Source organism: Salmo salar, chromosome ssa08 (assembly GCF_905237065.1).
Source record: "Salmo salar chromosome ssa08, Ssal_v3.1, whole genome shotgun sequence".
NCBI lineage: Eukaryota > Metazoa > Chordata > Actinopteri > Salmoniformes > Salmonidae > Salmo > Salmo salar.
Genome location: NC_059449.1, coordinates 9,179,470 through 9,191,966, shown reverse-complemented (window position 1 = coordinate 9,191,966; position 12,497 = coordinate 9,179,470). Strand labels below are relative to the sequence as shown.

Genomic DNA, 12,497 nt, shown 5'->3' with positions numbered 1-12,497 from the left:
AAATACGGAACTGCTTACTACATTACACATCAGATCTCCTATGATCAGTATCTTTCAAGCTGAGAGCACACTCGTTTAGAAAGAACAGTGTGTAGAGAGAATACAGTAGAAAAGAATACAATATAATTACTTTATTCCATCTACATCACCTCAGTACAGTAAATATTCAATTGTCCATGGTCTAGCCTAGATTTAGGCTATTGTCTCTCTAAAAACAGGTATTTACACAGTTAACAAAGGGTTTTAAGGAGGGGTATGTGATTAATTAACCTCTTGCCCCAAGACTCTTCATCTTAATAATAATATTATGTCAGCTAAAAAATGGTTCCCAGATATCCCCTTTTGTGCATCTCAAGTCACAATGCTACGATTTCTTCCCATTGTGGACAGTCTTATGTCTGATAAGGTTGCTCAAGAAGGCAAAGCTCTTGTAACACAATTTACACTTGAAGGGCCTCTCCTTGGTGTGAACGGTCTGGTGCCTCTTCACATAGTTCGCCTCAGTGAAACGCTTCCCACATGTGGGACATGCATGCGGCTTGTCTGCGTCCGACCGAACGCTCGGCCTCCCACGTTGTGAGCCAATGACACCAGAGGTAGAAGCAGGAGCCACCTCCCTCAGATGGTTAGTCTTTGAGCTCCATCCTTGACCTCTAGCCATTGTTTGGGTGTTGTTGGGATTGTGTTCTGTGTTATGGGCTAGGTACCTCTTGGGGTGAACGCCAACCCTGACCATGTCTGTATTGGTGTGGTAACCATGAGGTAACTGAGGAAGGCTAGACCCAGGTCCAGGCCTTCTATGAACCCATTCACCAGGCATTAGACGAGACCCTGAAAGAGAAGACAGACTTCCTGATAGACTCCCACCGGGGGAGTCTCCCACCACTCTCTCTGAAGGCTGAAGCCCAGGGTGACCTGCTCTGTTCATCATGGATACTGTGGTGTTTGTATCATAGGAACAGGAGGGTCTATCTCTATCAGCCCCAGGCCCTGCTTCATCCCTGCACTGAGACTGTGAAGAGAAGGGTCTGTGCTGCAGACTGGATCCCTGACTGGAGCCTCTGTCTCTCTGATGACCACCAGGACTGAGATGGTTCAGTCCACCTGTCCACTGGTTGTGTTCTGTGTGGTGAAGTCTCTGTTCCTCATGGTTCGGTCCTAGTTCCAAATCGGGAAGGAAGCGTGATGGTTCCTGATCCAGGGTTCTGATCCAGGGCCAGGGTTTGTGACCAGCCGCCTCAGAGGTCCAGTCTCTCCTGCCAGCAACACCTGATATCAGCAGGTCCTCACGGACTGCAGACTGTAAAAACAAATTGCACAGAAGAGCATATAAAAGGTTCATATAAGAATCTCCTTGCTGTACAAACAGAAACATGATATTATAAAATGTTAACCAGTCAAGCCCATCTCTAACGGTGTGATTCAAGTACGTAACAATATGGAGTCATTGGAGTTTATTATAAAAAATATCCATGTGTTGATTCAAGAATTAAGTATAATGTTTTGGTTCGACTGAGACAAGGAAAACTCAGTCCCTGTAATGATACAAAAATAACTAAGTCAGTCAGCACAGAGTTGAATATGTATTTAATTAAACAAAATAGTCATACAGTAACATAACTTTGAAGTACAGTACGATACGTGACAAGTAGAATAACTTTTCTCACTATGGTAACACTTGCCCTTTTATTCTAAATTTGGTACCCTCGCTTTGATAAAATACATTTTAGAATACTTTGGAAAAGGTTCAACATTACATTGCACACATCTTCACCACTTCATGTCAAGTAAACATTAATTAAGGCACTATCCTTACCTCACTATAAAAGCTAAAGCAGAGGTGGGCAACTCCAGTCCTCGAGGGCCTGATTGGTGTCACACTTTTTCTCCATCCATAGCAAACACAGCTGAATAATCAAATTGCACTCTAAAATGAAGATCATGATTAGGTGGTTATTGGAGTGAGGTGTTGTTAGCTGGGGCTGGGGCAAAACTCTGACACCAATCAGGCCCTCGAGGACCGGAATTGCCCACCCCTGAGCTAAAGGGACATTGTTGTCACTTTTCATCAGTAAAGCATTTTTACAGACACCATCACACCAACCATCACCATATAATCTATTCTGCCTCATCATACTTATTCTTTCCTCAGTTCAACTCATCTAGTTCCCCACTACATCCAAAACCAACAGAATTAACTACAAAGACTAAGGTAGCTTCTCTCTGAGAACCTCTTCCCGCAGTGCGTACAGGCGCATCTTCAGCTGGTGCTGGTGGGAGAACCTCTTGTCACACTGGGGGAAGCTGTAGGGTTTCTCACCTGTGTGGTGCCTTTTCAGCTTGAAAGAGTGAGAGAAAGTGCCTGACACAGGTGGCAACCAAACAGATTTTTCCCTGTGTGCATCCTCTGGTGGATCTCCACCTGTTTGGGGAAACTGAACGTTTTCCCACAGAATGAACACAGGAAGCGCTTCTCTTTGCCACCGGATCTACTGATAGCATTACTACTACTGTCATTTGTCAATGGGCTTGTGTAGCCATTTAGTGTTGAGGCACTGGCATTGTCTGAGGTCTGGTTTAACATTAGGAGAGTGTGAGGAGGACGAAGGCCAGGGAGTGTCTGTGTTGTCACAGGGTCCATGTTCCAGTTGATAGATCCTATAGAAGGCAGGCTGAAGGCAGCACCTGTCAGGGCAGTGGTCACCAACTGGTCCATCGCCAAACATTTCTGTAAAAAAACCAATGATAAAGCCTTGCGTTCCTATTTATTTGTATTCGTCTTGCGCTGTTGGTGGTAGGTGCAACTGATTCAGCTGTGTTCCCACTGTACCTTCAGACACATGAAATGGGTCAACTCTGCTATCCCGGCAGGCCCAGAGAGCAAATCAAGAGCACTATAGGCCTACCTCCGGCCAATCGGACGGCTTAGATGACCGTGTCTGCAGTAACGTAGCAGGCTTAAAAGAAAGATACAGCCAAGTTGATACTGTGAGATTTTAAAAAGTTTAAATTCATGACTAGAGAGAGACTGTCAACGAATGCAGCAAAGAGCTGCTGTTTTTATGAGTGAGTTCATGTTTAAGTTCTTACTGACTTAGAATATGTGGACAACTACAAATACCTAGGTGTCTGGTTAGAGTGTAAACTCTCCTTCCAGACTCACATCAAACATCTCCAATCCAAAGTTAAATCAAGAATTGGCTTCCTATTTCGCAACAAAGCATCCTTCACTCATGCTGCCAAACATACCCTCGTAAAACTGACCATCCTACCGATCCTCGACTTTGGCGATGTCATTTACAAAATAGCCTCCAATACCCTACTCAACAAATTGGATGCAGTCTATCACAGTGCCATCCGTTTTGTCACCAAAGCCCTATATACTACCCACCACTGCGACCTGTACACTCTCGTTGGCTGGCCCTCGCTTCATACTCGTCACCAAACCCACTGGCTCCAGGTCATCTACAAGACCCTGCTAGGTAAAGTCCCCCCTTATCTCCGCTCACTGGTCACCATAGCAGCACCCACCTGTAGCACGCGCTCCAGCAGGTATATCTCACTGGTCACCCCCAAAGCCAATTCCTCCTTTGGCCGTCTCTCCTTCCAGTTCTCTGCTGCCAATGACTGGAACGAACTACAAAAATCTCTGAAACTGGAAACACTTATCTCCCTCACTAGCTTTAAGCACCAGCTGTCAGATCAGCTCACAGATCACTGCACCTGTACATAGCCCATCTATAATTTAGCTCAAACAACTACCTCTTCCCCTACTGTATTTATTTATTTTGCCCCTTTGCACCCCATTAACTGTATTTCTACTTTGCACTTTCTTCTACTACAAATCTACCATTCCAGTGTTTTACTTGCTATATTGTATGTACTTCGCCACCATGGCCTTTTTTTGCCTTTATACCTCCCTTATCTCACCTCATTTGCTCACATTGTACATAGACTTATTTTTCTACTGTATTATTGACTGTATATTTGTTTTACTCCATGTGTAACTCTGTGTTGTTGTATGTTGTCGAACTGCTTTGCTTTATCTTGGCCAGGTCGCAATTGTAAATGAGAACTTGTTCTCAACTTGCCTACCTGGTTAAATAAAGGTGAAATAAAAAAATTAAGAAAAAACTCAGAACTGTCAACACTTTGTATTCAACACTTTTATAAGCAATAAAATGCACATTCTTCCTACTTCCACTGGCACTACAACCAGCACTGTAGTTGTAATGAATGAGTAGGAAAGTGTATTGATAGGCTTGCGTTGTTGTTGTTATCTGCGGCTTTTTTTTTTTTATATCGAAGAATATTTCACTTTCTCTGTTCATAGGAGTACCAACATGTGCATGAGGCAGACATAATGGGGTGCGACTCCAGGCCTTTTTGGTCAGTGACAGCAGCGGAAAGAGAGAGTGGCGGGACACTGGGAGGCAGAGCCCATCTGCTGCTCTCTCCCTCCGCTGAGACTGACCATCAGATGCAGGCACCATCAGCCCAGTAAAATAAAAATAAACTATTTAAATGTATGCTCACTCAGCTGTGCCTCACAAGTAATACAACAACTGATCTATTACCGGTGTGATCATATAGCCTATCTCAAATGTTGAAATATAATTTTTACAAATTGTCCAAACAATGTATTGGCATTGAAAGTCAAGCAAAGCCAATATGTGGTGATAACGTATTGGGCCTATAGTCTACTTCACAAACCTCATTGCTACAGTACCGTTTTTAATAGGTTCATGTTGCATTAGCTTGTATTTTGACTCAGAAAGTGATCTTTACTCAGAAAAGGTTAGTGACCATGTGTTAGGGGGTTAACCTGAGGCTCCATCAGTCTCTCTGAATCACAACTATAGGAGCAGCGCCTGTTCTCTCCAGCCGCATATGGACACCTCCCTGTCCTGGATCGAATCTACGCCTTGTCCTGGTCTCAGCCAGTCTGTTGTCATGGAGACTAAGTTCGGATGTTGTTTTGTGTTCCACTGTCTGTTTCTGGTTGTGGTTAACAGTGTTGTTCCCCGGCCCAGAGTTGAGGACGCTGTCCCATCCACTGACCTCCACTATATTGCTTCTGGTCCTGGCCTGCTCGGTTATGTTGTCCCCTGGGTCCTTGGCTGCACCGGTCTGGGAATCCAAGACGGCTGCCCAGTCCCCTCTGTTAGCCTCTAGCCAACCACCTACAAGAAGAGGTCAAGTGTTTTTGTCAGTTACCTGGTCAAGTTCATACATTATGTGTATGTAAACATAAGTTGTATTGATTTCATTTAATGAATGAAGAAAATTCAGACAAGAAAATTGTCAGGCGCATCAGTTTTCCCATTGAATATCTATTATTGTATGTATTTCTCCCTTACCTTGCTCCCCCATCTTTAGTCCACTCAGCAGATCAATGCTCTCTGGTTCATCTTCTATTGTCTCCTCTTTGACCAGCAGCAGATCAGGCTTCCCATCCTCCATGTCTACTGACTGTAAGAGATACAGAGTGAGATGATGTTGGATCAAGACATCTGATATGAGCACCCTGCTATGGAGCATCTTCTGATTGGGCAATGAGGGATTGCTATGAGTACTATGCAACATGTAAGTTAATAAGCTACTGGTTAGATAACTCAAAGGCATGGTCCCACACTTTTGACAAAATATATCAAGACCTGGGCCCGTATCCACAAAGTCTAAGGATCAGGTCCCCACCTGTCTACATATTCTTATTAATTATGATCTAAAAGGAAAAACTGATCCTAGATCAGCACTCCTACTCTGAGACACTGTGGATACGAGCCCTGACCTAATACCATTCAGACAGTAGTTCACAGTGGGCTCACCTCAGTGAGACTGTGTGTGGTCCTGTGCTGCTCAGCTGGTTCCTCTGTGGGTTCAGGAGGAGGTGTAGTCTGGTTGTCCTCCATGACCATGGTCCCCTCAGGGTTCCCCAGACTCTCCTCACACCCCTCCTCCTGGAAGAGACAGGTGATACAGATTACACAGACACACACACGGATAATAACACACTTGGGAGTGTTTACCCATCCGCACTACGTTTGAGTCCTATACTGTAGTCACAGAATGACTTCATTGTTATTAAATCCATCATGGTTGACATAAATATGATGATGTGGGTAAAATATGTCAACTATGTCATCATCAGACAAACCTGACTAAACTATTTTGACGTGTACAGTAGGTGTTTGTTAGTGTGTGGATATGTGTACGTATATTTATTATATTTAAGTCTATATTGATTATAAAGTGCTTCCTTAATGAAAGTCTAAGAATGAAAAGTCAAATTTTGTTTAATAAACAAGTGTCAAACACACCATATGAATACCACACGTAAAAACTGCATGAACTTCATTTTTTTATTAAAAGTGTCTTGGGAAAAAATGTATTGAGGATGGAAGTAATGAAACATGCATTTGCAGACATCATATAGCCTACACAGTACAAACACAATATGTAACAGACTTTTTAGGCTTATATATCACAATGTCTGGATGCAATATTCTATTCAGGAATATTCAACACTGAAATCGGTTACTCTCGTTATTCCAAAAGCATCTGCGGATCTTTTCTGTTGACAACAATCAAAATGAATCTTTGTCTTTAATGCAGGGTTTGATCTAAATGTCAGAAGATATGGAGTGGAGTGGTTTTTCTGCTGGTGTATCCTGATGTAGCTCCTTTCCGAGAACCTCTTCCTGCAGTGCGTACCCAGCAAATGGCCTTCTCACGTGTGGACCTTCAGGTGCCTTTTCAGGTCACCTGCCTGGGCGAAGCGCATTGGACATTGGGTACAGCTGTAGGGTTTCTCCCCTGTGTGCACCCTCTGGTGCCGCTTCAGGTCACCAGCCTGGGCGAAGCACATGTGACACTGGGTACAGCTGAAGGGTTTCACCCCTGTGTGGACCCTCTGGTGCCTCTTCAGGTTGCCCGCATGGGCAAAGCGCATGTGACACTGGGTACAGGTGAAGGGTTTCACCCCTGTGTGGACCCTCTGGTGGATCTCCACCTTCTGGGAACAGCTGAAGCCTTTGTTACAGAACATACAGAGGAACCGCTTCTCTTTACCACCGGTTGTTGCTGCCCCTTCCCGCTCCTTGGCCTTTTGATCATTTGAGTTCGATACCTGTTCGAAAAGGACGCTGCCTTGTGAATTGGAAGGTGCCATCAACATGGTCACTCGGTGTAAAGGGGACTGGGTTGCGACATTTAGATTTGTCTCTAAGCTTTCCCTGTAGTCTAAGAAGTCACTTGTGTTGCCCTGCGAGTGTCCTTTTCCTAAGTGAGTCTCGTCTGCATTCCATGTCAGAGGAGCATCGCTCTCCACTTTCACAGTCACCTCATCTACGACCAGATCCTCCTCTTTCTTATCTAGGAACCCTTCAGAGTACACACTACTACTGTACTGGTTCCAGTCCCCCCTCATTGGATTAGTCTGTGTATCTAAGCCCACAGGCAAGTCACCAGATATCATCTGTGTCTCTGTAGCATATGAACAGGACGGATCATTGTGAGTCTGTAAAGCGTCACCTGAGTCCTGATGGGACAGAACCGTCCTCGAGCTACCGTAAAGTAAATACTCTGTGCAGGGAGCAGGAGGACAGCCCAGTCGCCCCAGGCCCGTTAAAGTCTTCGTGTCTGACTTGAGGACGGCGTTCAGCGTTCCACTGACCTCCGTGCTGCTTCGTTGGGTCCTGGGATGCACTGGGGCAGTGGTGGGTTCATCCGTGGCTACAGGGGGCTCTCTAGCCGCACCAGTCTGGATGTCTCTGCTATGCTGTGGGTCCTCCTTTCCTTCAGACCTCTCCTGCTTGACCCCAGGACCTGCAGCCTCTGCATCTGCAGACTGACATAAGAAGAGAGGAGGTTATTACCAATACATGAGTTGAGTTGGATAACAATGTCGTAGGGAAGATAACAATGCCTCTATGGCAGATTAATTAGGATGTACATGTAAGCAAGTGAATAGCTGAGGGGAGCCTTTCTGAAATAAACAGGCCACGTTTGATTTACACTATTACACTAACTTCTATCACGATAATATGCTGGGTTGAGGTTCCACTCCCCTCATCAACAGTGATTGGTTGGTCATCTCTCCATGTATTGTGTCCCGCTGGCTTCACAAAGCTCCTGTGGCCTCCAGTGAGATGTCCTTCACCTGAGAGCGATTGGGGGTAAAGAGGTGGTTAGGTTAGTTACTGTGAATGTTAAACGGTATATTGTACACTATTGACACTGTCTAGAAATGGCAAGGACATAAGGTCATTTATCTTGATATACAGGGCGGTAGGTAGCCTAGCGGTTAGAGCGTTGGGCCAGTAACCAGATGGTTGCTGGTTCGAGTACCAAAGCCAACAGGGTTTTAAAGAAAATCAGTTGATATGCCCTTGAGCAAGGCACTACTATGGCTGACCCTGTAAAACAACAGATTTCACTGCACCTATCTGGTGCAGGTTTTATTATCTATGTATTATGTTCCATGTATTACATTGATTAAATCATAGGAAATGCTATAAATGAATAATCAGGGTAGAATATATTGTTTCTTTACTAAATAATCTGGGGAATTATTGCATACTATCCAAAAACGAACCAAGACCCAATTCTGGGTAACACCTATGAACACGTGCAGCTGGGAACGGGGCGACAACCCATGCGTTCTGCAAAATGTACCTCTTGACATTCCTCTGTATTTGTCGAGGATCTTGACACTACTGGGTCGAATGGCGAGGATGCGCTCCCGTGCCACCTTCAGTTCTAGTACCTGTAGTTTCCTCCGCAATGACCTGTTTTCTTTCTGGCTTTGAGTTATTTCCAAACGAAACACTGCATAGTCGTCGTCTACGAGTTTACAGATCTCTGCCACAGCTGCATTCGCTAGCACCTCCATGATGGAGGCTATTTGAGTTTGAAAAACCATACAGTTAGCCATTGTTAGCAGCTAGCTAGCTAGCTAGCGTTACCTAGATAACACCTATCAACCAAGTCCTGTCTACAAAGCGAATTAAAGACTACATGTCGTAAGTATGTGATGCTGTGCAGTTAAATTACTCATATTTTATATTCCAGGGTGTTAATAAACATCTAAATAACAACAAAAACGCTAACGTGGAAAATGTTCTTGGTGTTCACTTCCGTTTACACTCTTCTTTGTGTGGTTTTCCGGCAGACTAGACGCTTAGTTGCGTATTACTGTCTTTCACAGGTCGTAGTGTGAATTTCACATTTTGTTCACAGAAAATGGAAAAGTAGATTGGGGGAATTTAATTGCACCACCATCTTACCCTACATACACGCCACTATTCCCAAGAAACCCACCACCTTTTCCCACTACTTTGGCCCTAACAGGTCCTAAGGCCATAAAAGTTATCTGCTACTACTACCAAATCAGTCTTCTGGAATTTCTGTTCCATCTGTGCGGTGCAATTAATGACCAGAGCAATGAATGCCAAATAGCCAACCTTACTAAAGCACAAACTGTTTGGGTCACTCTGTACTGGCCTACTACTCACATTGATCCTCTCAGACTCCCTCACCCTCTGCCCATCATCATCTACTTTCCTCACTGCCTCAGCATGAAACTTTTTGCACTGCTTGAACCCTGACAACCTCAAACTGTCTCTCTCGCATCAGACACTTCTGATCCCCAGCAATTGACACAGCTGTTTCCACTGAAACACACTTTTTTTGGTCACATGCCCTCCTGCACTACACACTGCTGCAACATGACCATAAGTTTGACAACTAAAACACTGTAGGTGGTTCGGAAAACAAAAGCTCTCAACTGACAACTTATATATTCTAACATGACTTTATCGTCTAAACACTGAAAAAAAAGTACTTCAGTATCTCGCTCTTTACCGGTTCTGCATCACACCAAACGGCGAGCCCCGTTTACACTGAAGAAAAGGGATGTTATTGGTTGGCATCATAGCTCAAAGGGTGTGGTTCAATTAAAAAGCTATGCATGCTGGTCTTTGAAATATGGTACTGCCAGTGGTGGGGAAAGTACCCAATTGTTGTTCTTGAGTAAAAGTAAAGATAACTGAATAGAAAATGACTCAAGTAAAAGTTTAAAGTCACTTAATAATTTCACATTCCAGACGGCACAATTTTCTTGTTTTAAAATGTATGGATAGCCAGGGACACACTCCAACACTCAGACGTAATTTACAAACAAAGTATTCGTGAGTCTGCCAGATCAAAGGCGGTAGGGATGACCAGGGGTTGGAACTGGTTCAGAGAAAAGAACCGTAAACATTTTTTTTAGAGGAACAGAACCGGAACAGAGAAAGTAAGTGATACAGTTGAAGTCGGAAGTTTACATACACCTTAGCCAAATACATTTAAACTCAGTTCACATTTAATCCTAGTAAAAAATCCACGTCTTAGCTCAGTTAGGATCACCACTTTATTTTAAGAATGTGAAATGTCAGAATAATACTAGAGAGACTGAAGATGTGGTTGGTGCCTGTCCCCTGAACCACATGGTGACTAGGGAAAAGGAAGAAACTCAGTCGGTTCCTTGGTTTTTTGATAAAGAGCACATTCCTATGCATGTAAAGTTAGGTTATGCAAAGTATGCAGATAGAGTATTTGTCCATAAGCCACTACAATGCAATAACTGTAAAGGATTTGACCATGTCGAAAATGTTTGCAGACGGAAGGAGTATATTGAAGATCGGAGTGAAGAAGGTCAGTGTTGCAACTGTGGTGGGGATCATTATCCAGAGGTCTTGGAGTGCCCTGTAAGGGGGTCAGGGTGGCAAAAGTAAGGGTGGGTCATAGGATCTCCTACGCAGAGGCAAGCAAAATAATTGAGACAGCAAGTGACGCTAGTGTTGATATGGTAGTGGATACACCCCAGACATTAGTGAATGTTTGTCAATCAAGAGAACCAGACACGCTTTGTGTGAAAAAGGTGGATTTTGTGGCGTTTATGTAACGGTTATTAATTGTACTGCAAAAAAATTGGACATCATTGTGGCTATTGCAGAAAAGTTTTTGAGCCTGAAAGAATTCACAGCGGAAAACCTGCAAGGGGTTGGCGGTGGAAGATGTACCAGGCTCCTGACCCTGTGTAGGGATCAGATTGTCCTTTGTGATTTTAACAGAAGAAGTAGAGTGAATTTTGGTTAGTGTCGTTTGTTTTTGGTAGTTAGTATGAATTTGTTAATGTAAAACATATTTCGTTTTTTGGGCATATTTTACTACATTAGGTGGCGGTAATACACTTGAAGAGTGGAGTCTGCTCATAAACCGCAAAGAAGAAGAATCGTGAGAGAAATTGAACTAGCTAGTAGCTAACGGTAGCTAGCTATACTGATCAAAAATATGAACGCAACATGCAACAATTTCAAAAATGTTGCTGAGGTACTGTTCATATAAGGAAATCAGTGAATTGAAATAAATTCATTAGGCCTTAATCTGGGCAGGGGCACAGCCATGGGTGGGCATAGGCCCACTCACTTGGAAGCAAGGCCAACCAATCAGATTTAGTTTTTCCCCACAAAAGGGCTTTATTACAGACAAACCTTGCGACTAGCTACTTTGTGTCCCTCATGCTAGCCTGCACAGACATATCGCTCCAGAAATGTCAAAATTCTCTACCATTTCTCCCCTCCTGCTGTAGCTTTAGCTTATCTCGAGTAACAGAAAAATGCTGTGAACCAGCGTGCTGCAAACATTCAAAAATGTTTTGTCACCGGTGCTTGTTTTTAGTCCTTTGAGTTGCTCCTATGGCTCTAATCTGGTGAGCACCTTTGGAGCTCCGCCCAAGCAAGGCATTTGATTGGTTTGACGTGTTGTGAGGCGTCACTGATTTACACAGGGTTCTCGCTCCTCTTTAGGCTGATTTCTGCCATGGAACTTCCACAGGCTTCTAGTTTTAGAGAAGCACGGTTCGCAACAAGGCTACATTCAAGGTAATGTCACATTAAATGTGGATAGAAAAATAAAATGCATTGCATTACGATGACCACCCTTTCCATGCATACAACACTTTCACACTTTTGGTGACTTGGCCTAAATTGTATACTCTATGAATATGACCATAGTGTGTGTGTGTGTGTGGGGGGGGGAGCAGTAAGATTCATTTGAGCTCAATTTCCAAAAAGACAAGTGCCGTAGCTTTCAATTATATGTAACTTTCTATTTTCTGACTGAAATTGACAAAGTAAGTACCACTTACGCATCTGTGGACCAAAACAACCTCTGAGTTCAACAAATTAAATGAAGACATGGCTGTCTCATGGTATGGTGGTGGAAGCAAAATGGATCAACTTTGAGCACCTCTATCTCCTGAATGTTTTGGCATTCAGGTAAAAAAAAATGTAACTTTCTGACCCTTCTACCATGGGCAAATATGTATAAAAAGGTTTGAAATAAAATGGAACAACCCTTTGATTACTTGACACTGTTTAATGGTTTGATAATTCAAAGGCATGGTCCCACACTTAAGACAACATGTATCAAGACCTGGGCCTGTATCCACA

General features: G+C 43.6%; 4 protein-coding genes across 6 annotated transcripts in view; 2 read left to right on the top strand and 2 right to left on the bottom strand.

Annotated features, from left to right (window-relative positions):
* The window catches only part of LOC106610081 (zinc finger and SCAN domain-containing protein 2), a 482,712-nt gene that overhangs the window by 143,947 nt on the left and 326,268 nt on the right, over window positions 1-12,497 (top strand). The window lies entirely within an intron of this gene.
* LOC106610133 (zinc finger protein 629) overlaps window positions 1-12,497 on the top strand; it is a 254,819-nt gene that overhangs the window by 72,333 nt on the left and 169,989 nt on the right. The gene's annotated exons all lie outside the window — the stretch shown is intronic.
* LOC106610073 (zinc finger protein 214) overlaps window positions 117-12,497 on the bottom strand; it is an 844,054-nt gene continuing 831,673 nt past the window's right edge. For both annotated transcript variants that reach the window (XM_045723140.1, XM_045723142.1), the window contains exons 6-7: window positions 5,062-5,183; window positions 117-1,300 (exon numbers count right to left, since the gene is read on the bottom strand). In XM_045723140.1, coding sequence (XP_045579096.1) covers window positions 365-1,300; window positions 5,062-5,183 — 1,058 coding nt within the window. In that variant the 3' untranslated portion in view covers window positions 117-364. The remainder of the gene's footprint in view (window positions 1,301-5,061; window positions 5,184-12,497) is intronic.
* Window positions 6,281-12,497, bottom strand: part of LOC106610086 (zinc finger protein 350) — a 30,840-nt gene continuing 24,623 nt past the window's right edge. The window contains exons 1-3 of one of the 2 annotated variants that reach the window (XM_045723165.1): window positions 8,677-9,700; window positions 8,031-8,161; window positions 6,281-7,849 (exon numbers count right to left, since the gene is read on the bottom strand). In XM_045723165.1, coding sequence (XP_045579121.1) covers window positions 6,731-7,849; window positions 8,031-8,161; window positions 8,677-8,935 — 1,509 coding nt within the window. In that variant the 5' untranslated portion in view covers window positions 8,936-9,700 and the 3' untranslated portion in view covers window positions 6,281-6,730. Of the gene's footprint in view, window positions 7,850-8,030; window positions 8,162-8,676; window positions 9,701-12,497 lie in introns of those variants that run through there. The other variant, XM_045723164.1, reaches the window with a different exon arrangement.